The following is a 21,385-nucleotide window of genomic DNA, read 5'->3' on the forward strand; positions in this document are numbered from 1 at the left end:
CCCGAAATTCCTGAGACCCTCCCCAAATTCCTGAGATCCCCCCAAATTCCTGAGACCCCTCCTCAAATTCCAGAGACCCCTCCCCAAATTCCACAGACCTCTCCCCAAATTCCACAGACCCCTCCCCAAATTCCTGAGACCCCTCCCCAAATTCCTGAGACCCCCCCAAATTCCTGAGACCCCTCCCCAAATTCCAGAGACCCCTCCCCAAACTTTAGAGACCCCTCCCCAAATTGCAGAGACCCCTCCCCAAATTCCTGAGACCCCTCCCCAAATTCCGGGGAGCCCCTCCCGCACCCTGGGGAGCCCCTCCCCCTCATTTTTGGGGTTCTGGGGGGGGTCTCACCCGCTCCCCTCCCCCCCCAGAGCTGCTGACGACCCCCCCCGGGATGAAACGGGGGGTGCAGTTTCAGCCCCGAGGTAGGGGAGGGGTCTGGGGGGGATTTGGGGAGGGGGCTTTGGGCTCTGGGGGGGCTTTGAGGGGCTTTTGGGGTCTGGGGGAGTTTTGGGGGGTTTTGGGTTGGGGTTTGGGGGATTTTTGGGGGGTCTTTTTGAGGGGGCTTTGTGGTCTGGGGGTTTTTTTGGAGGGGTTTTGGTGTCTGGGGGGACTTTGAGGGGGTCTGGGGGATTTTGGGGAGGGGTCTTGGGGGGCTTTGAGTGGGTGTTGGGGGGGTTTTGGGATCTGGGGGGTTTTGGGGAGGGGTCTTTGGGATCTGGGGGGTTTTGGGGAGGGGTCTTTGGGGTCTTGGGGGTCTTTGGGGGGAGTTTGGGGGGGATTTGGGGTCTGGGGGAGTTTTGGGGGGGTTTGGGGGGGCTTTTAGGGGAGATTTGGGGTCTGGGGGTCTTTTGGGGGTGTCTTTTGGGTCTGGGGGGGTCTCTGGGGGTTTTTATCCTCTCTGGGGGGGCAGATTTGGGGGGCTCGGGGTCGTTTCACCCCCCCACACCCCCCCACAAACGCCCCCTCCCCATTTCCAGCCTCGGGGGGGTCTCTGTCCCTGTCGGGGCTCCTGGAGACCCTCGAGCCCCTGGAGCTGGGGGGGGGTCCCGGCCCAGCCCGGGGGTCTCCCCCACCCCCCCCGGGAGGAATTGGGGAGGGGTCTGCGCCCCCCCCGACCCCCCCGCGGCGCTCGGACAGCCTGGAGGAGCTGCTGGGGCAGGTGGGAAATGTGGGGAGGGGGCTTGGGGGGGGTTCAGAGACCCCTCCCCACATTCCCACCCCCCTCAGCAGCAGAATGGGGAGGGGTCTCCTCCCCCAGTGCCCCCCCAGAGCCCCCCGAGGAGGTTTTGAGGTTTTTCCTCCCCCGACGCCGCCACCCCCGTGGAGGGGTTTGAGGAGCTGCTGCCGGACCCCGCCCACAGGGTGGGATTTGGGGGGGATTTGGGGGGTCCTGGGGGGGATTTGGGGGGGATTTGGGGGGGATTTGGGGGGGATTTCGGGGGTCCTGGGGGGATTTGGGGGGTCCTGGGGGGGCCCTGGGGGGTCTTGAGGGGGCTTGGGGGAGATTTGGGGGGTCTTGGGGTGGTTTTGGGGGTTCTTGGGGTTGGTTTGGGGGTTTTTGGGGTGGTTTTTGGGGTTTTTGGGGTTTTTGGGGTGCTCAGAGTGACCCCCAGACCCGTTTTCCCCTCCCCAGTGGCCGTTGAAGCCGGATCCGTTCCAGCAGCGCGCGGCTGTGCCTGGAGCGCGGTCACTGCTGCCGGTGGCCGCTCACACCTCGGCCGGCAAAACCGCGCTGGCCGAGTACGCCATGGGGCTGGCCCGGCGCCACATGACACGGTGAGACCCCAAAATGGGGCTGGGGGACCCCAAAATGGGGCTGGGGACCCCAAAATGGGGCTGGGGGTCCCAAAATGGAGCTGGGGGTCCCAAAATTGGGCTGAGGGTCCCAAAATTGGGCTGGGGGTCCCTAAAACTGCCTCAGGGACCCCAAAACCGTTGAGGGGACCCCAAAACCCCCGCAGTTTTTTTGGGGTGACCCCCCCGTGTCCCCCCAGGTCCATCTACACCTCCCCCATCAAGGCTTTGTCCAAGCAGAAGTTTGGGGATTTCCGCGACACCTTCGGGGACGTGGGGCTGCTGACGGGGGACGTGCGGCTGCGCCCCGAGGCCGCGTGGCTGGTGATGAGCACCGAGATCCTCAGCTGGGGAGGGGTCCTGGGGGGTCCTGGGGGGGCTTTGGGGGGTCCTGAGGGGTCCTGGGGAGGGGTTCAGGACCCCCAGGACCCCCCCCAGCCCCATTTCCTCCCCCCCAGGTCGATGCTGTACAACGGCTCCGACGCCATCCGGGACCTGGAGTGGGTGATCTTCGACGAGGTTCACTGCGTCAACGACGATGAGGTGGGGCTGGGGGCTCTGGGGGGCTCTGGGGGGGCTCTGGGGGGGCTCTGGGGGGCTCTGGGGGGCTCTGGGGGGGCTTTGGGGGGGCTCTGGGGGGCTCTGGGGGGGCTCTGGGGGGCTCTGGGGGGGCTCTGGGGGGGCTCTGGGGGGCTTTGGAGGGGTCCTGGGGGGGCTTTGGGGAGCCCTGGGGGGTCCTGAAGTAATTTAGGAGGCGTCTGGGGTGGTTTAGGGGAGCTCTGAGGGGTCCTGGGAGGGTTTAGGGGTGGTCTGGGGGGTCCTGGGGGGCTCTGGGGGGTTTTGAGGGGTCCTGAGGGGCTCTGGGGGGGGTCCTGGGGGGGTTTGGGGGGTCCTGGGGGGGTTTAGGGGAGTTCTGGGGGGTCCTGGGGGGGTTTTGGGGAGTTCTGGAGGGTCCTGGGGGGGTTTTGGGGTGGTCTGGGGGGTTTTGGGGGATTCTGGAGTGGTTTAGGGGATCTCTGGGGGTTCCTGGGGGTGTTTTGGGGTGTTTTGGGGTCCCCCTGACCCCCCCGTGCCCCCCAGAGGGGTGTGGTGTGGGAGGAGGTGCTGGGGGGTTCCTGAGGGGTTCCTGGGTGGGTTTTTGGGGGTTTTGGGGGTTCCTGGGGGTGTTTTGGGGTGTTTTGGGGGTTCCTGAGGGGGTTCTGGGGGGTTTTGGGGGTTCCTGAGGGGGTTCTGGGGTGTTTTGGGGTGTTTTGGGGTCCCCCTGACCCCCCCGTGCCCCCCAGAGGGGTGTGGTGTGGGAGGAGGTGCTGATCCTGCTGCCCGAGCACGTGAAGCTGGTGCTGCTCAGCGCCACCGTCCCCAACGCCCTCGAGTTCGCCCAGTGCGTCGGGTACGGCCTGGGGGGGCTTTTGGGGGGTCCTGGGGGGGCTTTGGGGGGTCCTGAGGGGTCCTGGGGGGGCTTTGGGGAATCCCTGGGGGGTTTGGGGGGTCCTCAGGGGGTTTGAGGGGGTCTTGGAGGAGTTTGGGGTGTCCTGAGAGGGCTTTGGGGGGTTCTCGGGGGATTTTGGGGGGTCCTCAGGGGGTTTGGGGGCTTCTCAGGGGGGTTTGGGAATCCTGGGGGGGGTTTGGGGGGGGTCCTGAGGATCTTCGGGGGTCTCTGAGAGGGACATGGGGGGGATCTGGGGGCTTTGGGGGATCTTGGAGGGGCTTTAGTGATCTCTGAGGGGTTTATGGGGGTTCTCAGGGGGGTTTGGGGGGTCCTGGGGGGTTTTGGGGGTCCCTGGGGTCTCTGGGGGTCCCTGGGGAGGTTTTGGGGGGTCCCAGGGGTGGTTTGGGGGTCCCTGGGGGTCTCTCAGGGTGTCTCTCACCCCGTCAGTCGCACCAAGCGTCGCTGTGTCCGTGTTCTGAGCACCCCGCGCCGCCCGGTGCCGCTGGAGCATTTCCTGTTCACCGGGAACAGCGCCCGGAACCGGCACCAGCTGTTCCAGCTGCTGGGCCCAGGGGGGGCCTTCAGCACCCAGGGGTGAGACCCCCAAAACCTGACCCAAATCTGACCTGAAACTGCCTGAATCTGACCCAAATCCTGCCTAAATGTGACCCAAAACCTGACACAAACCTGACCTGAAACTGACCCAAAATCTGACCCCAAAACCTGACCCAAATCTGAGCTGAAACTGCCTAAATCTGACCCAAAATCTGACCTGAAACCTGACACAAACCTGACCTGAAACTGACCCAAAATCTGACCCAAAATCTGACCTGAAACCTGACACAAACCTGACCTGAAACTGCCTAAATCTGACCCAAAATCTGACCTGAAACCTGACACAAACCTGACCTGAAACTGACCCAAAATCTGACCCCAAAACCTGATGCAGATCTGATCTGAAACTGCCTAAATCTGACCCAAATCTGACCCAAACCTGACCCTGAACTGACCCCAAATCCTGCCCCAAAACCTGACCCAAATCTGCCCCAAAATCTCTGCCTAAATCTGACCCAAACCTGACACAAACCTGACCCCAAACCTGACCCCAAACCTGACCCAAATCAGACCCAAAACCTGACCCAAAACCTGCCCAATTCTGACCCAAACCTGACCCAAACCTGACCCAAAACCTGCCCAATTCTGACCCAAATCTGATCCAAACCTGACCCAAAACCTGACCCAAATCTAACTCAAAATCTGACCCAAAACCTGCCCTGAACCTGCCCCAAAACCTGCCCCAAAAACCTGCCCCAAAACCTGCTCCAAACTCTGACCCAAACCTGACCCCAAACCTGACCCCAAACCTGACCCCAAACCTGACCCAAACCTGACCCAAACCTGACCCAAAACCTGACCCAAATCAGACCCAAACCTGACCCAAATCAGACCCAAACCTGACCCAAACCTGACCCAAACCTGACCCAAACCTGACCCAAACCTGACCCAAACCTGACCCAAATCAGACCCAAACCTGACCCAAACCTGACCCAAACCTGACCCAAACCTGACCCAAAACCTGACCCAAATCAGACCCAAACCTGACCCAAATCAGACCCAAACCTGACCCAAACCTGACCCAAACCTGACCCAAATCAGACCCAAACCTGACCCAAACCTGACCCAAATCAGACCCAAAACCTGACCCAAATCTGACCCAAATCTGACCCAAACCTGACCTAATTCTGCCCCAATTCTGCCCCAATTCTGCCCCAATTCTGCCCCAATTCTGCCCCAATTCTGCCCCAATTCTGACCCAATTCTGCCCCAAACCTGCCCCAACTCTGCCCCTCCCCTGTCCCAGGTACTACGCGGCGGTGGAGGCCAAGAAGGAGCAGAGCAGCAAACACGCGCAGAGCTTCGGGGCACGGCAGCCCACCATGGGAGCCCCCAACCCTGGGCAGGTACTGGGGGTCCCAGGGGGTCCCAGTGACCCCAAACCCCCAACCCTGGATGGGTACTGGGGGTCCCAGGGGGTCCCAGTGACCCCAAACCCCCAACCCTGGGCAGGTACTGGGGGTCCCAGGGGGGTCCCAGTGACCCCAAACCCCCAACCCTGGGCAGGTACTGGGGGTCCCAGGGGGTCCCAGTGACCCCAAACCCCCAACCCTGGGCAGGTACTGGGGGTCCCAGGGGGTCCCAGTGACCCCAAACCCCCAACCCTGGGCAGGTACTGGGGGTCCCAGGGGGTCCCAGGGGGTCCCAGTGACCCCAAACCCCCAACCCTGGATGGGTACTGGGGGTCCCAGGGGGTCCCAGGGGGTCCCAGTGACCCCAAACCCCCAACCCTGGGCAGGTACTGGGGGTCCCAGGGGGTCCCAGTGACCCCAAACCCCCAACCCTGGGCAGGTACTGGGGGTCCCAGGGGGTCCCAGTGACCCCAAACCCCCAACCCTGGGCAGGTACTGGGGGTCCCAGGGGGTCCCAGGGGGTCCCAGTGACCCCAAACCCCCAACCCTGGATGGGTACTGGGGGTCCCAGGGGGTCCCAGGGGGTCCCAGTGACCCCAAACCCCCGACCCTGGGCAGGTACTGGGGGTCCCAGGGGGTCCCAGGGGGTCCCAGGGGGTCCCAGTGACTCCAAACCCCCAACCCTGGATGGGTACTGGGGGTCCCATGGGGCTGGGGGCAGTTTGGGGGTCCCAAGGGGCAGTTTGGGGGTCCCACTGACCCTGTTCTCTCCCCCCAGGAGTGTGGGGTGTGGCTGTCCCTCCTGCAGACCCTCCATGGGGCTGGGGGCTGTTTGTGGGTCCCAAGGGGCAGTTTGGGGGTCCCATGGGGCAGTTTGGGGGTTCCACTGACCCTTCTCTCCCCCCAGGAGCGTGGTGTCTGGCTGTCCCTGCTGCAGACCCTCCGTGAGCGGGAGCTGCTCCCGGCCGTCACCTTCACCTTCTCCCGTGGCCGCTGCGAGGAGCAGGCGGCCGCCCTGGGCTCCCTGGAGCTGCTGAGCGGCGCCGAGCGCGCCCAGGTCTGGCACTTCCTGACGCGCTGCCTGGCCCGGCTGCGCGGCTCCGACCGGCGCCTGCCACAGGTGGGGTCCCCGAGAGGATGAGGAGGGAGATTCTGGGGTGTGGGAAGGTGATTTTGGGGTGTGGGAGGGCAATTTTGGGGTGTGAGGGGAACAAGGAGGGCGATTTTGGGGTGTGGGAGGGTGATTTTGGGGTGTGGGACAGCAATTTTGGGGTGTGGGGAGGGTGATTTTGGGGTGTGGGAACGGCGATTTTGGGGTGTGGGAACGGCGATTTTGGGGTGTGGGAGGGCGATTTTGGGGTGTGGGACAGTGATTTTGGGGTGTGAGGGGAACAAGGAGGGCGATTTTGAGGTGTGGGAAGGTGATTTTGGGGTGTGGCAGGGCGATTTTGGGGTGTGAGGGGATGGGGAGGGAGATTTTGGGGCATGGGAGGGCGATTTTGGGGTGTGGGAGGGCGATTTTGAAGTGTGAGAGGGCAATTTTGGGGTGTGAGGGGACGGGGAGGGTGATTTTGGGTTGTGAGGGACGGGGATTTTGGGGCGTGAGGGACGGGGATTTTGGGGTGTGAGGGGATGGGGAGGGTGATTTTGGGTGATTTTAGGGTCCCACGGGGACAGGGAGGGCGATTTTGGGGTCCCACAGGGACGGGGAGGGCAATTTTGGGGCGTGAGGGACGGGGATTTTGGGGTGTGAGGGACGGGGATTTTGGGGTGTGAGGGACAGGGATTTTGGGGCGTGAGGGACGGGGATTTTGGGGTGTGAGGGGATGGGGAGGGCAATTTTGGGGTGTGAGGGACGGGGATTTTGGGGTGTGAGGGACAGGGATTTTGGGGTGTGAGGGACGGGGATTTTGGGGTGTGAGGGACGGGGATTTTGGGGTGTGAGGGACGGGGATTTTGGGGTGTGAGGGGATGGGGAGGGCGATTTTGGGTGATTTTGGGGTCCCACAGGGACGGGGAGGGCGATTTTGGGGTGTGAGGTGTAAAGAGGGAAGGGTTTGTACCTGGAGGAGGGGATCCAGCGCGTTCCTCCCCGCAGGTGCTGCAGCTGTCGGAGCTGCTGCAGCGCGGCATCGGCGTCCACCACGGCGGGGTCCTGCCGCTGCTCAAGGAGGTGGTGGAGATGCTCTTCAGCCAGGGGCTGGTGAAGGTGAGCGGGGAAAAACGGCACAGCCGGCTGTGGGGCACGGGGATCCCACCCCATGGCTGCCCCACGCCTGGCCCAGGTGCTGTTTGCCACCGAGACCTTCGCCATGGGGGTGAACATGCCGGCGAGGACCGTCGTCTTCGACTCCATCCGCAAACACGACGGGAATGGCTTCCGGGATCTCCTGCCCGGTGAGGGGCTGGATGTGGGGCTGGGGGGAGAGCGGGTGGGAACGTGAGGGGGAAATGGGGGAAAGCGGAGAGGGAAAATGGGAGAAAGCTGAGGGGAAAATGGGAGAAAGCTGAGGGGAAATGTGAGGGGAAAATGGGAGAAAGCGGAGAGGGAAAATGGGAGAAAGCTGAGGGGAAAATGGGAGAAAGCTGAGGGGAAATGTGAGGGGAAAATGGGAGAAAGCGGAGAGGGAAAATGGGAGAAAGCGGGTTGAGAAAATGTAGAAATAGGGAAGGAAAGAGTGAGGAGAAATGGGAGAAAAGATGGGGAGAAATGGAGGGAGGAGAGGTGCAGTCGTGAGGGGAAACTGAGGGGAGAAAATGGGCGGGAAAACGTGAGGGGAGAAAAGAGCGGGAAAACGTGAGGGGAGAAAAAGAGCGGGAAAATGTGAGGGGAAAATGGGGGAAAATGTGAGGGGAGAAAAGGGGGAAACGGGGAGAAAATGGGGGGAAAATGTGAGGGGAGAACAGAGCGGGAATCCTGAGGGGAGAAAAGAGCAGAAACGTGAGGGGAAACGGGCAGGAAGCGGAGAGGGAAAATGGGAGAAAGCTGAGGGGAAAATGGGAGAAAGCGGAGAGGGAAAATGGGGGAAAGCTGAGGGGAAAATGGGGGAAAGCTGAGGGGAAAATGGGGGAAAGCTGAGAGGGGAAATGGGGGAAAGCTGAGGGGAAAATGGGAGAAAGCTGAGGGGAAAATGGGAGAAAGCTGAGAGGGAAAATGGGAGAAAGCTGAGGGGAAATGGGGGAAAGCTGAGAGGGGAAATGGGAGAAAGCAGAGGGGAAAATGGGGGAAAGCTGAGGGGAAAATGGGAGAAAGCTGAGGGGAAAATGGGAGAAAGCTGAGAGGGAAATGGGGGAAAGCTGAGGGGGGAAATGGGGGAAAGCTGAGAGGGAAAATGGGAGAAAGCTGAGGGGAAAATGGGAGAAAGCGGAGAGGGAAAATGGGAGAAAGCTGAGGGGAAATGGGAGAAAGCTGAGGGGAAAATGGGAGAAAGCTGAGGGGAAAATGGAAGAAAGCGGAGAGGGAAAATGGGAGAAAGCGGAGAGGGAAAATGGGAGAAAGCTGAGGGGAAATGGGAGAAAGCTGAGGGGAAAATGGGAGAAAGCTGAGAGGGGAAATGGGAGAAAGCGGAGAGGGAAAATGGGAGAAAGCGGAGAGGGAAAATGGGAGAAAGCGGAGAGGGAAAATGGGAGAAAGCTGAGGGAAAATTGGAGAAAGCTGAGGGGAAAATGGGAGAAAGCGGAGGGAGAAAATGGGAGAAAGCTGAGAGGGGAAATGGGAGAAAGCTGAGGGGAAAATGGGAGAAAGCTGAGAGGGGAAATGGGAGAAAGCTGAGGGGAAAATGGGAGAAAGCTGAGAGGGGAAATGGGAGAAAGCTGAGGGGAAAATGGGAGAAAGCTGAGGGGAAATGTGAGGGGAAAATGGGAGAAAGCGGAGAGGGAAAATGGGAGAAAGCTGAGGGGAAAATGGGAGAAAGCTGAGGGGAAATGTGAGGGGAAAATGGGAGAAAGCGGAGAGGGAAAATGGGAGAAAGCGGGTTGAGAAAATGTAGAAATAGGGAAGGAAAGAGTGAGGAGAAATGGGAGAAAAGATGGGGAGAAATGGAGGGAGGAGAGGTGCAGTCGTGAGGGGAAACGTGAGGGGAGAAAATGGGCGGGAAAACGTGAGGGGAGAAAAGAGCGGGAAAACGTGAGGGGAGAAAAAGAGCGGGAAAATGTGAGGGGAAAATGGGGGAAAATGTGAGGGGAGAAAAAGGGGAAACGGGGAGAAAATGGGGGGAAAATGTGAGGGGAGAACAGAGCGGGAATCCTGAGGGGAGAAAAGAGCAGAAACGTGAGGGGAAACGGGCAGGAAGCGGAGAGGGAAAATGGGAGAAAGCTGAGGGGAAAATGGGGGAAAGCTGAGAGGGGAAATGGGAGAAAGCTGAGGGGAAAATGGGGGAAAGCTGAGAGGGGAAATGGGGGAAAGCTGAGGGGAAAATGGGAGAAAGCTGAGGGGAAAATGGGAGAAAGCTGAGAGGGAAAATGGGAGAAAGCTGAGGGGAAATGGGGGAAAGCTGAGAGGGGAAATGGGAGAAAGCAGAGGGGAAAATGGGGGAAAGCTGAGGGGAAAATGGGAGAAAGCTGAGGGGAAAATGGGAGAAAGCTGAGAGGGAAATGGGAGAAAGCTGAGGGGGGAAATGGGGGAAAGCGGAGAGGGAAAATGGGAGAAAGCTGAGGGGAAAATGGGAGAAAGCGGAGAGGGAAAATGGGAGAAAGCTGAGGGGAAATGGGAGAAAGCTGAGGGGAAAATGGGAGAAAGCTGAGGGGAAAATGGGAGAAAGCGGAGAGGGAAAATGGGAGAATGCTGAGAGGGGAAATGGGAGAAAGCTGAGAGGGGAAATGGGAGAAAGCTGAGAGGAAAAATGGGAGAAAGCTGAGGGGAAAATGGGAGAAAGCTGAGGGGAAAATGGGAGAAAGCTGAGGGGAAATGTGAGGGGAAAATGGGAGAAAGCGGAGAGGGAAAATGGGAGAAAGCGGGTTGAGAAAATGTAGAAATAGGGAAGGAAAGAGTGAGGAGAAATGGGAGAAAAGATGGGGAGAAATGGAGGGAGGAGAGGTGCAGTCGTGAGGGGAAACTGAGGGGAGAAAATGGGCGGGAAAACGTGAGGGGAGAAAAGAGCGGGAAAACGTGAGGGGAGAAAAAGAGCGGGAAAATGTGAGGGGAAAATGGGGGAAAATGTGAGGGGAGAAAAGGGGGAAACGGGGAGAAAATGGGGGGAAAATGTGAGGGGAGAACAGAGCGGGAATCCTGAGGGGAGAAAAGAGCAGAAACGTGAGGGGAAACGGGCGGGAAGCGGAGAGGGAAAATGGGAGAAAGCTGAGGGGAAAATGGGAGAAAGCGGAGAGGGAAAATGGGAGAAAGCTGAGGGGAAAATGGGGGAAAGCTGAGGGGAAAATGGGGGAAAGCTGAGAGGGGAAATGGGAGAAAGCTGAGGGGGAAATGGGGGAAAGCTGAGAGGGGAAATGGGGGAAAGCTGAGGGGAAAATGGGAGAAAGCTGAGGGAAAATGGGAGAAAGCTGAGAGGGAAAATGGGAGAAAGCTGAGGGGAAATGGGGGAAAGCTGAGAGGGGAAATGGGAGAAAGCAGAGGGGAAAATGGGGGAAAGCTGAGGGGAAAATGGGAGAAAGCTGAGGGGAAAATGGGAGAAAGCTGAGAGGGAAATGGGAGAAAGCTGAGGGGGGAAATGGGGGAAAGCTGAGAGGGAAAATGGGAGAAAGCTGAGGGGAAAATGGGAGAAAGCGGAGAGGGAAAATGGGAGAAAGCTGAGGGGAAATGGGAGAAAGCTGAGGGGAAAATGGGAGAAAGCTGAGGGGAAAATGGGAGAAAGCGGAGAGGGAAAATGGGAGAATGCTGAGAGGGGAAATGGGAGAAAGCTGAGGGGAAAATGGGAGAAAGCTGAGGGAAAATGGGAGAAAGCTGAGGGGAAAGTGGGAGAAAGCTGAGGGGAAAATGGGAGAAAGCTGAGAGGGAAAATGGGAGAAAGTGGAGAGGGAAAATGGGAGAAAGCTGAGAGGGGAAATGGGAGAAAGCGGAGAGGGAAAATGGGAGAAAGCGGAGAGGGAAAATGGGAGAAAGCGGAGAGGGAAAATGGGAGAAAGCTGAGGGGAAAATGGGAGAAAGCGGAGAGGGAAAATGGGAGAAAGCTGAGGGGAAAATGGGGGAAAGCTGAGGGAAAATGGGAGAAAGCTGAGGGGAAAGTGGGAGAAAGCTGAGGGGAAAATGGGAGAAAGCTGAGAGGGAAAATGGGAGAAAGTGGAGAGGGAAAATGGGAGAAAGCGGAGAGGGAAAATGGGAGAAAGCTGAGGGGAAAATGGGAGAAAGCTGAGGGGAAAATGGGGGAAAGCTGAGGGGAAAATGGGAGAAAGCGGGGAGGGGAAATGGGAGAAGGCGGAGAGGGAAAATGGGAGAAAGTGGAGAGGGAAAATGGGAGAAAGCTGAGAGGGAAAATGCGGGAAAAGGCAATTGGGAAAATGTAGAAATAGGGGAGGAAAGAGTGAGGAGAAATGGGAGGAAAGAGGAGAAATGGAGGGAGGAGAGTTGCAATCGTGAGGGAAAACGTGAGGGGAGAAAAGAGCGGGAAAACGTGAGGGGAGAAAAGAGTGAGAAACGTGAGAGGAAAAGAGAGGGAAAACGAGAGGGTAAAAAGGCAGAAAATCTGAGGGAGAAAGAGCAGCAAACATGAGGGGAAAGCATCGGGAAAAGCGACGGGAAAGGTGTGGGGAAAAAAGAGCAGAAACGTGAGGGAAAAAGAAACACGAGCAGGAGAGGGCAGGAAATGTGAGGGTGGAAAGAGTGGGAAACGTGAGGGGAAAATGGGGGAAAACGTGAGGGGAGAAAATGGGGAAACGGGGAGAAAATGGGGGAAAACGTGAGGGGAGAAAAGAGCGGGAATCCTGAGGGGAGAAAAGAGCGGGAAAACGTGAGGGGAGAAAAGAGAGGGAAAACGTGAGGGGAGAAAAGAGCGGGAAAACGTGAGGGGAGAAAAGAGCGGGAATCCTGAGGGGAGAAAAGAGCGGGAAAACGTGAGGGGAAAAATGGTGGGAAATGAGAGAGCAAAAAGGCGGAAAATCTGAGGGAGAAAGAGCAGCAAACACGAGGGGAAAGCAGGGGGAAAAGCGACGGGAAAGGTGAGGGGAGGAAGGGCAGGAGCCGTGAGGGGAAGAGCGGGAGGATCCGTGAGGAGAAGACGCCGGCGGCTCTGCGTCCCCACAGGCGAGTACACGCAGATGTTGGGGCGCGCCGGCCGCCGCGGGCTGGACACCACCGGCACCGTCATCATCCTCTGCAAGGGAGCCGTGCCCGAGCTGTCGGATCTGCACCGCATGATGCTGGTCAGTGCCTGACGTGTGTCCCCGCCATGTTCCCAGTGTGTCCCCACAGTGTCACCGCCATGTTCCCACCGTGTCACCGCCGTGTCACTGCCATGTTCTCACTGTGTTCCCCTCGTGTTCCCCCCGTGTCCCCACAGTGTCACCGCCATGTTCCCCCCGTGTCCCCACAGTGTCACTGCCATGTTTCCAGTGTGTCCCCACAGTGTCACCGCCATGTTCCCCCCGTGTTCCCGCCGTTTCACTGCTGTGTCCCCGCCGTGTCACCACTGTGTCACTGCTGTGTCCCCACAGTGTCACTGCCATGTTCCCACCGTGTCCCCCGATGGCTTCGGCTCCCAAGGGTCGCTCCCCGGCACTGGGTCCAGAGCGGCCCGAGGAGGGGATGCTCTGTGTGCCGGAACAGTGAGAGGTGCGGGCGGGTCGGGGGGACTTTATCCACCGAGTATATACCTGGAAGTATAATGATGATCAAAATAGATATTAAAAAATATTGAAGATAAACGGGCTGCTTGGTTTTTATTTAGTTAGAGGCAGGGTTTTTAAATAAATAAGAAAAAAATAAATAAAATATTTCAAGAATGAATATGTAAAGGTATAGAGAAATATATATATATATATATGTAGGCATAAAAATAAGTAAAAATAAGTAATAGAAATATATGCATATATATTGATTTATAATCTATAATATGATTTCTGTACGTATAGATGGTAATATGATATATTTTAGGATATGTTATGTGTTATGTATATCAACAAGGTATATAAATCTGATAAAAAATATATATTAAAAGATTTTTAAATACCGTTTAAGATAAAGGGACTGTTTGGTTTTTATTAGGTTTGCTTCGGGGCTTTTAAATAAATACTACAAAAATAAAAACATAGAAATGTATATTAAATATATCAAGATATAGAGATATGTGCAACCAGAAAAGTAAAGAAATAGAAGTAATGCAAATATATATAAACAGGTTTATGTTTAATCTATATATATACATTATATTTATTTAATAGATGTATTATACATATAATAAATATATATATAATTAAAATGTATATAATATATTTAATATATAATAATATATGTATACATGTTAAAATAATATATTTTGATACTTTATATATTATGTGTTATATATAAATGAATATAGTATATAAATTTAAACACATGTTGTGGAAATAGATGTTAATTTTTTTTTTTATTATTTTCATTGTTTTGGTAAGTTTCTCAGAGGCAATCCTCCCGTTGCAGCTGCTGACAGCACTGAAAACCTGTGTGCTTCGTGGTGTCCATCGCCCAGCTGGCAACGATTCCCTGGTGTTTGGTGCATTAAGTCACACCCAGCTGTGTGGGATGGCAGGTGAGCACATTGCCCGAGCCTTTTAGCTTTTCTGGCTCACACACAACTTCCTTTCCTTTTTTATATGGAAATCAGGGAAGAGGGTAGTGTATATTAGTATATTAGCATTTCTAGCAGATTTTTAACTGCCACTGATGCCCGTTCATCTTTGCAGTGTGGGTTTTCATGCTGACAAATCCTCTGCTTTGCCTTCTGCTCAGAGTCAGGTGGGCCCTTTATTGAACAGATTTATCTGCTACAAGGCTACGCAGAAGGATGGAAAGGAGGAACACAGGGGGGAAAAAAAAATAGATGAAAGGCCATGCATTGATCACCTGATGTACTCCAGAGACAAACATGGCTATTACAGGTAACATGGAGCAGCCCTTCTGGCCTTTTCAGTTGTATTCAGAGAGATGTTTGCCTGCTGTGAATATCTGGGTGCTTGGAGTTCACTCTGATTTTAACAAGCCCATCAATAATAAAACATTGTATTGATAGAGCAAGATCTACTTCTGTAAAGTTGTTGCTCCACAGAAAAGCAGCATAAAGAAGCTAGCTGGATTATTTGTATGATATGTAGCTTTTTTAGGATGTTTTGTTCTTTATATGGTGTTCATTTCAAATACAAGCGTGTGAACTTTGTGTTCCCTTTTAGGGGCTGGTTCTGGGGTAACAAGGAAACACAAGGCCTAAACACCTCTGGCTTGTCTGTCCAAGGATCTGCCTCAATTGTGGCTCCCATCCTTCTGAAGAACTCTTCAGCACAGTGAGTTACCTTCTATAACTATTTATTGTTGTATTGTTGTTGTGAGACCTCATTGCTGGGTGAGAAGACCAGGGGAAATTAAAGGCTGTATGCCACTGTTACTTCACTGAATTCTTGTACTCTGTTAAAATCAAAACAAAAGGGATTTACACTGTAAGAAACACTTAAATGTAAGTTAAGGTAAAGGTCACAGTGCTAAAACCTAAGAGCAGATAGCCTTGAGCTCCTTTATATTCCTACTCCTGCCTCCAGGGTATCATCAGCTATCCCCTAGATCTTGCAGTGGAAGAGATGCTGAACCATCAGCTGTTCCATATTCTACACCACGTGTCTTTTTACCATGCTCCTCTGAGAAGCATCTCTCCCTTCTCTGTTTCTTTGCAGACAAGAAGGGAGAAATTGGGATTGCCTTTGTTCTTTTGCCTGTTAATAAAAAGGCCGCTTGTGGCTGTGTGCAGTGGCAACTGCATCACAGAATCTTAGAGGTGATTATTCGCAGGTTAAGGAAATAATTCCCTTTTTTGTCACTGCTGCGCTGAATTTCATAGGCGTGTGTGTGGCTCGATGCCTAAGATATTTAAAGCAGGTTTTATTCTTACAGGGGTTTTGCACACTAAAGTGTGCGCCCAGGTTTTGTTTCCAGAAGTGAGGTGTAGCGCTGGGTGTTTCATTTGGTGTGTTACTTGTTCTGTTGTGTCAATAACTGCAGTGTCCTCCCTGTGCCTGTGTATTGCAGGGTCAGTCGAGTGCTGGTTATAAAGGTGGTGATAATTAGGAATAAGCTGTTTAAGCTTGGATAAATGTTTAGAAATCATTGCTTAGATATTGCTGTGTAAAACGCTCGCTCGCGGTGGGAGAATTCTCCAGGGTCAAGCTGTTCAGGTATGTGCAGTTTATTATATGGGTAAAGAGAGGGGAGAGCTGTGTCCGCCACCAGCCTCGGCGTCCGCGTGGTCCGGGGGAGGAGGGAGAGAACGGGGAGAGCAGGAGAGGAGAGGATGGAAAAGGGGAAGGAGGGAGTAAGAGCAACAGAGGGAGAGCGGGGGAAACCAGGGAGGGATAAGAGGGGGGAGACAAGAGGGGGTAAGAGGGGAAAACCCAAGAGGGTAAGAGTAAGAGAGGGAAAGAGTGGAAGAGGTAAGAGAGGGGGAGAGGGGAGCTGAGAGAGGAGTAAAGGGGTACGAGAGAAGAGCCGAGAGGTACGAGAGAGGTTAAGAGGTAAGAGAGAAAAGCTAAGAGAGAGGTTAAGAGAGGTTTAAGAGAGAAAAGCTAAGAGAGCGAAGTTCTTGTTACAATCCAATCTATCTTTTTCTATAGTGAATATTCTAATTCCCAGTAACCAATCACCACGAGATACACCCACTAAAGATTTTACATACAGTGTTGCATTTGAGGTTCTACAAGCTTTACAAGTTCTTCCCTTGCTTCTTGACCTTTGGGCTTTCTGTCAGCAGAAGGACATTGTTTTATCAGCAGGATTCTCCTTTAGCTGGCTAGGCTATTGTTCTTTGGTCATATAGTAACCAGTACTCTGTATCTTATGACTCAAAGCAGGCTTTCGTTTCTACTTCGATTCTAGCCTTCTTTTTTCAGAATCTTCTGCCAAACCATCACATTCATGAGGTTTCCCTGTTTCACCCTCCCCAACAGGCAGCAAGTTGTGCTGCGCTCTGATAATTCCATACTCAACCTGTTCCTCATCTCTTAAAGGTTCACTTCAGCCTTGAATCAGCAGGTCCCTAGGTTTGGTTTTTTAGGATGCCATTCCTGTTAGATTTTCCCCTGTGAAGACCTGAGTATGTCCAGTTTGACCTCCAGGATAATGAAGGGAGAGGAGCTCCCGTTGATTCAAGAGTGAAGCAAGGCGTCCATTCTTGGCCTGGGGCTGTTTCAAATGGGGAGGGATCAATGTCCTGACTTCTCTCTCTCAGAGGCAGGGTTCCTGGACGAGGTGACCCAGGACAGCTTCGTGCTGGGCCCGGGCTACGACCGCCCCTAGCAGCTGGAGCCCGCGGTGAGGGAGCCCAAGAGCATCCAGCTGTACCAGCACCTCAGCCTCAAGAGCTGCATCTGGACCTTCGACGCTTATTACGACATGACCGAGTTAATTGATGTCTGTGGGGGCTCTGTCACCGCTGACTTCCAGGTGAGAGGCCCATCCAGAGCTCTCCAGGTATCCCAGATCTCTCTCAGTTCTCAGGCACAGCTCTGCGTTGCGTGGAGCTGCTGCTCTGCCCTGCACAGGTGGAGCGTGGCTTTTCCCCCCCTCTAACCTGGAAGAAAACAGCGCTGTGTGCATTTATTTCATTTATTTTCCATTTCATTCGTTTTCCATTTATTTTATTCTCTAAATCTTCAGAGTGCCAGGAAAATACCGGGTTTTTTTTAATGTAGGGCCATACTGGAAATACAAAACGTTCTCAGCTGGGCTCTCTTTTATAATTTTGGCTGTGTTCTCGGCCAATAGAAATGAGCAGAGGACAGAGCAGAGGCAGCTCAGTCCATGCTCCACAACATGGGATATTTTAGCTCATTCCGTAATTAAGAGACCAAAAGCCAAAAATGTTCCTCTAGAAACGAATGGCTTTCCCTGTTTGGGGTATCTCACTGTCCTCTCCTGGCTGCATTATCCATCTGCAGACCACTCCGTCTCCCCCAAGCTCTTCCATTAAATTCCCAGCCCACATTGCTTGGACCAGCATCATCTCTCTTAATTCCTGCCAGCCTGGAACTTGTTCATGAAGTTTCCTTTTATAGCTCCAATTGTTTGCACAAACCCAGAGGAGCCGCTTGGCCGGAGAAACTGCCCAGTGGAGCATGTGGAGCCTGGCCCCAGCCAGGCTGGAACATCTCCCCGAATTCTCCAGGGCGTACAAAGTACAGCTGCACTCTGCAGATAATAAATGGAGAGCTCTGGGAGGCCTGAGCAAGCAGAATTGCTCATTTTTAATTCACAGCCTTGGAAATCAGGGGGGTTTTGAGGTGAAATTGTGCCCAGAGTTCCTTTGTCCGGTGGTCCCAGGGAGCCTTAGCGCTGCCCCTGGATTACAATGCAGGTTTGTCTGAGGTGCCTGCACGTAAAGAACGTCCAGAGTCACCTCTGACTTCACTGGAAGGTGCATAACCCCCTTTTTGGGGTTTTATTGCCAGGTAAGGGACTCTGCCCAGTCCTTCCTGACAGTCCACGTCCCTCTCTCCGTGTCCTACGTCTGTGTGACGGCACCGAGGGGCTGGGCTTCCCTGGAGCACCGCACCGAGATGGAGTTCTCCTTCTTCTACGACACCGTTCTCTGGAGGACAGGTGAGCCTGAGGCACTCCAAGGGCTATGGAAGAAGTGCTTCCTTCATGTTTTCCCCTTAGTTCCTGCACTGCCCCCAGAGTCCTGAGGGAGCGGGGAACTCGGAATATTGCCTTCCTCTGTGCTTGCGGGGGGCTTAGGCAGCCGATGGCTGGCAGAGGGAGCGTGCAGCTGGCTCACTGGAGGGTGATCCCAACTGAACCCTGCCTTGTGGAGGTGTCCCAAACGCTTCTGGGGCTGGCAGAGCCCAGCAGAGGAGAGCGAAGGTGCTGTGTGGGCTCCCAGTGGCGCTGTCCTTGCAGGGATCCAGACGGACAGCGTGCTCTCGGCCCGCCTGCAGATAATCCCCATCTACATCCGCGAGGACGGACGGCTGGTCAGCGAGTTCAGGACGCAGGCCAAGTTCAGAGGTGAGGGCAGTGATCCTGGCAGGGACACAGAGCAGGGTCACACAGAGCTCTGCTCTGACGGCACAGGCAGCGGAACGAGTCCCTGTCCCTGCCGGGAGCCCCTCTGGCCCTGCGAGGTGGGGCCTCTCCGCGCTCTGCCTCCCGTCACCTCCTTGTCCTCCCCCAGCGCTGTTTGTCACGGAGCACCACAGCCTGCCAGATGTCAGGTCCTCTTTGAGAACTCCAGAGCACCTGGGAGGCATCGAATTTGACCTGCAGCTGCTGTGGAGTGCTCAGACTTTTGATTCTCCCTACCAGCTCTGGAGAGCAACCAGCTCCTACAACAGGTGAGGGCTGGGGGTGCAGTCCCCTCCAGCAGCTTCCCCCACAGCACCACGTTCTCCCTGGCACCCCTCCAGCAGCCACGCCAGCAATAGCACGGAATGCTCAGGAGCTTGGTTAGAGCTGGAGCACTGCTGTACTGAGAGAAAAATCAGCTCAGCCTCTTGGAAAGGAATTTTTCCAGCGGTGAAGCCTGTGGATAGACTGATCCCAGAGTCACACTTGGCCCTCGGGGACTGCCGTATGACATTGCTGGGGCAAGGGAGAGGTGCTGCCCTGGGTGAAGAGCTTTGAGCTCTGCTTGGTGGCTGCAGGGTCTCCTGTCTGTTCCCAGGAAGGATTACTCTGGAGAATACACCATGTTCCTGATCCCCTGCACGGTGCAGCCCACGCAGCCGTGGGCAGAGCCTGGAGCCAAGCCCCTGCCCTGCACGGCTCACGCTCCCGAGCGGTAAGAGGGCAGGAGGGCAGGCTCGGCCCCTTTGGGGTGCACACCTGTCCAGACCTCATCTCCCCTTTGTTTCCTTCCTTGTCCCAATTGCAGGTTTTTGATCCTGATCACCTTCCAGCAGACAAGCCGCCCAGTTCCAGTTGTTTACTCCCAGAACGCAAGAGTTTCAGATCTGTAACGACGAGAAGGTTTTTCTAATGGACCCCACCAAATCGGAAAGGTCTCTGGCAGAAATGGATTACAAGGGGGCTTTTTCCAAGGGTAGGATTTACCTCTCCTCTTCTGCTTGTGCCCAGCGTTTCTGCTTTCACAGCTTCCATTCCCTGGAGAGGAAAGGGCAAAACCCACAGGTAGCTTTGCCTCTTCTACAGCAATCATTGACATCTTACAGGCCTGTGAAAGAGCAGCGTGCTCTGGCACCGCGTTTTGTCACTCCCACCCACCGAGCCCTTCCCAAACAACCCAAACCCTTCTGAACACGGACACTTGGCTCTAGCAGCGTTTTCCTGCTTGGGAAATTTCACCTGCCCCTCTTTGTCCCGACCTCCCCAGGGCAGATCCTGTACGGGCACGTGCTCTGGCACCCGGAACAAAACCTCAACGCTGCTTACAAGCTGCAGCTGGAGAAGGTCAACCTGTGCACAGGCAGGGATGGCTACGTGCCCTTCCTCGACCCCACGGGTACCGTCTACAACGAGGGGCCCCGGTACGGCTGCATCCAGCCCAACAAGTACCTGAAACACCGATTCCTCCTCCTGGTGAGTGCTCTGCTCCTGCTTCTTCCCGTTTGGGATTTGCTCTGGCAACCCGCAGGTGGTGGCTGCAAAGGGATAAGGGAGCCCGTGGGGGATGTTTTGTGCTGCTTCTGCTGCTGCTGCTGCTGCTGCAAGCTGTGAACACCAGATCAGTTTTTCCCCACCCTTGGAGTGTGTTCCTGAATCGGTGCCCACGTGTAGGTGTGGAGATGGGGCATTCGGACTAGATCCCTGACACAGGTGTTTGGTGGGGCTCTGGCTTCCAGCCTCCCTTGGGAAAGCAGACAGCATCCCTCACGACACTTCTCTGACTTTCCAGGACCAAAACCAGCCAGAAGTGAGGGATAAGTATTTCCACGATGTGCCTTTTGACGCCCACTTTGCTTCCCAGCTGTCCGAGTTCCACTCGGTGAGCAGCACGCCCGGAGTTGATGGATTTACTCTCAAGGTGGACGCTCTCTACAAGGTATGTAGTACCCAGTGCTTTTGGTAGCCCAAAATGGACTTCTCTGTCCAGGACCTCCCAAACACTTGGTGAATTGTAGACTCTGGGCCTTCAGAATTCACCTCTGATACAAGAAATGAAGATTAGGATGTTAGTCCCGTAATTTCATTTTTTTTTTTCCCTGAGGCACTCATGAGAAAGCTCTTTAAAAACACATTATTCGTGTTCCTGAAGGAATTAATGCCATCGCAAAGGCAGGACACCTCACGGGGTGGTCCGTGCTCCCGAGGAGCTCCCCTTGAACACCCGAGGTGGAGCTGCCCCGAAGGCGGCGGGCGGCCGCTGCTGCACCGTCAGGAACCTTCATCCACCGAGGGACGCGGCGGCCTCTGCCAGGGCCAGGGCAGGAAAGTGAAGCAGGTGCACATGGAAGTCAAAGTCCACGGCAATTTGCACGACGGCACGGAAGTTTCATGGAGCACACGCATTGGGAAAAGCTTTTTATAAACTGTAAAATAAAGATAATCCAAAACTGAAAAGCCACCTGGGTATTTTTTTAGTCTGGTGAGGAGGGGCAGCTGTCAATTCCCCCTGCTCCCGTCTTAGCGGCTGCACCGCTGCCCTCCCTCCGTGCTGCTCCAGCTCTCCCGGGCTTAAGTGGGCAGGGTGGGGAAGCCAGCTCCCACCGCTGGCATGTGGGAGCTCTGAGCCAGCCGAGGAGCAGCCGGGTTCCTCTTCCTGTCCTCCGGAAGAGAGTAAAGCTAAAATCACCCGCTGTGATCGGGGTGTCCCTTCTTGCGCCGCCCCGCCCGTCCCCCTCATTCCCCTGGGGCGCGGCGGGCCGGAGCCCCACGGAGCTGCTGGGCCGGGGCAGGGAAGGACGGAGACGAGGGCGCCCAGCGCGGCTCGGGCCCCGCCGCGGCCTCGGGGCTGGCGGAGCGGGGGGGGCCGGGCCGGGAGCGCTCCGGGGCTGCGGGACCGGCCCTGCCCAGGCCGGGGCGCCGCGTCCGCACCGGGACCCGCAGCGCTCCCGCAGCCGGAACCGCCCTCCCGCGGCGATCCCGGTACCGATCCCGATCCACCCCACGGGGGA

The 21,385-nt window shown here is 55.5% G+C and overlaps 2 protein-coding genes across 9 annotated transcripts; both read left to right on the forward strand.

Moving 5' to 3' along the window:
- The first annotated feature begins 389 nt into the window (after positions 1-389).
- On the forward strand, positions 390-16,610 carry LOC131577033 (superkiller complex protein 2-like). The gene is made up of 14 exons (XM_058834338.1): positions 390-420; positions 1,290-1,360; positions 1,632-1,774; positions 1,993-2,136; positions 2,248-2,335; positions 3,076-3,182; positions 3,669-3,815; positions 5,083-5,182; positions 6,096-6,308; positions 7,287-7,397; positions 7,474-7,585; positions 12,381-12,499; positions 12,791-12,908; positions 16,543-16,610. The coding sequence occupies exons 1-14, from the start codon at positions 390-392 to the stop codon at positions 16,608-16,610; spliced, it is 1,572 nt and encodes a 523-aa protein (XP_058690321.1).
- LOC131578001 (extracellular matrix organizing protein FRAS1-like) lies at positions 13,722-19,778 on the forward strand. 8 transcript variants are annotated; one of them, XM_058836350.1, is made up of 9 exons: positions 13,722-13,863; positions 14,064-14,212; positions 14,501-15,493; positions 16,543-16,757; positions 17,762-17,912; positions 18,213-18,320; positions 18,487-18,646; positions 18,976-19,092; positions 19,186-19,579. In XM_058836350.1, the coding sequence occupies exons 4-9, from the start codon at positions 16,707-16,709 to the stop codon at positions 19,268-19,270; spliced, it is 672 nt and encodes a 223-aa protein (XP_058692333.1). In that variant the 5' UTR covers positions 13,722-13,863; positions 14,064-14,212; positions 14,501-15,493; positions 16,543-16,706; the 3' UTR covers positions 19,271-19,579. The 8 variants fall into 8 exon arrangements, 7 of the variants coding, with proteins under 7 accessions (XP_058692333.1, XP_058692334.1, XP_058692332.1 ...); XR_009277352.1 differs by lacking the exon at positions 13,722-13,863 and adding an exon at positions 19,645-19,778 and having other exon boundaries at positions 13,870-14,212; positions 19,186-19,353; XM_058836349.1 differs by lacking the exon at positions 13,722-13,863 and adding an exon at positions 19,650-19,738 and having other exon boundaries at positions 13,870-14,212; positions 19,186-19,312.
- The last annotated feature ends 1,607 nt before the right edge of the window (positions 19,779-21,385 follow it).

The sequence above is a fragment of the Poecile atricapillus genome, chromosome 3, assembly GCF_030490865.1.
Source record: "Poecile atricapillus isolate bPoeAtr1 chromosome 3, bPoeAtr1.hap1, whole genome shotgun sequence".
NCBI classification, from domain to species: Eukaryota; Metazoa; Chordata; class Aves; order Passeriformes; family Paridae; genus Poecile; species Poecile atricapillus.

Bases quoted from the DNA above. Each gene is read 5' to 3' on its own strand.
- LOC131577033 (XM_058834338.1), top strand. From the start codon at position 390: ATGAAACGGGGGGTGCAGTTTCAGCCCCGAG. The intron at 421-1,289 runs GTAGGGGAGGGG...GGAGGTTTTGAG, and splicing joins GGTGCAGTTTCAGCCCCGAG to GTTTTTCCTCCCCCGACGCC. The intron at 5,183-6,095 runs GTACTGGGGGTC...CTCTCCCCCCAG, and splicing joins GAGCCCCCAACCCTGGGCAG to GAGCGTGGTGTCTGGCTGTC.
- LOC131578001 (XM_058836350.1), top strand. From the start codon at position 16,707: ATGACCGAGTTAATTGATGTCTGTGGGGGCTCTGTCACCGCTGACTTC. The intron at 18,321-18,486 runs GTGAGGGCAGTG...GTCCTCCCCCAG, and splicing joins GACGCAGGCCAAGTTCAGAG to CGCTGTTTGTCACGGAGCAC. The intron at 19,093-19,185 runs GTAAGAGGGCAG...TCCCAATTGCAG, and splicing joins ACGGCTCACGCTCCCGAGCG to GTTTTTGATCCTGATCACCT.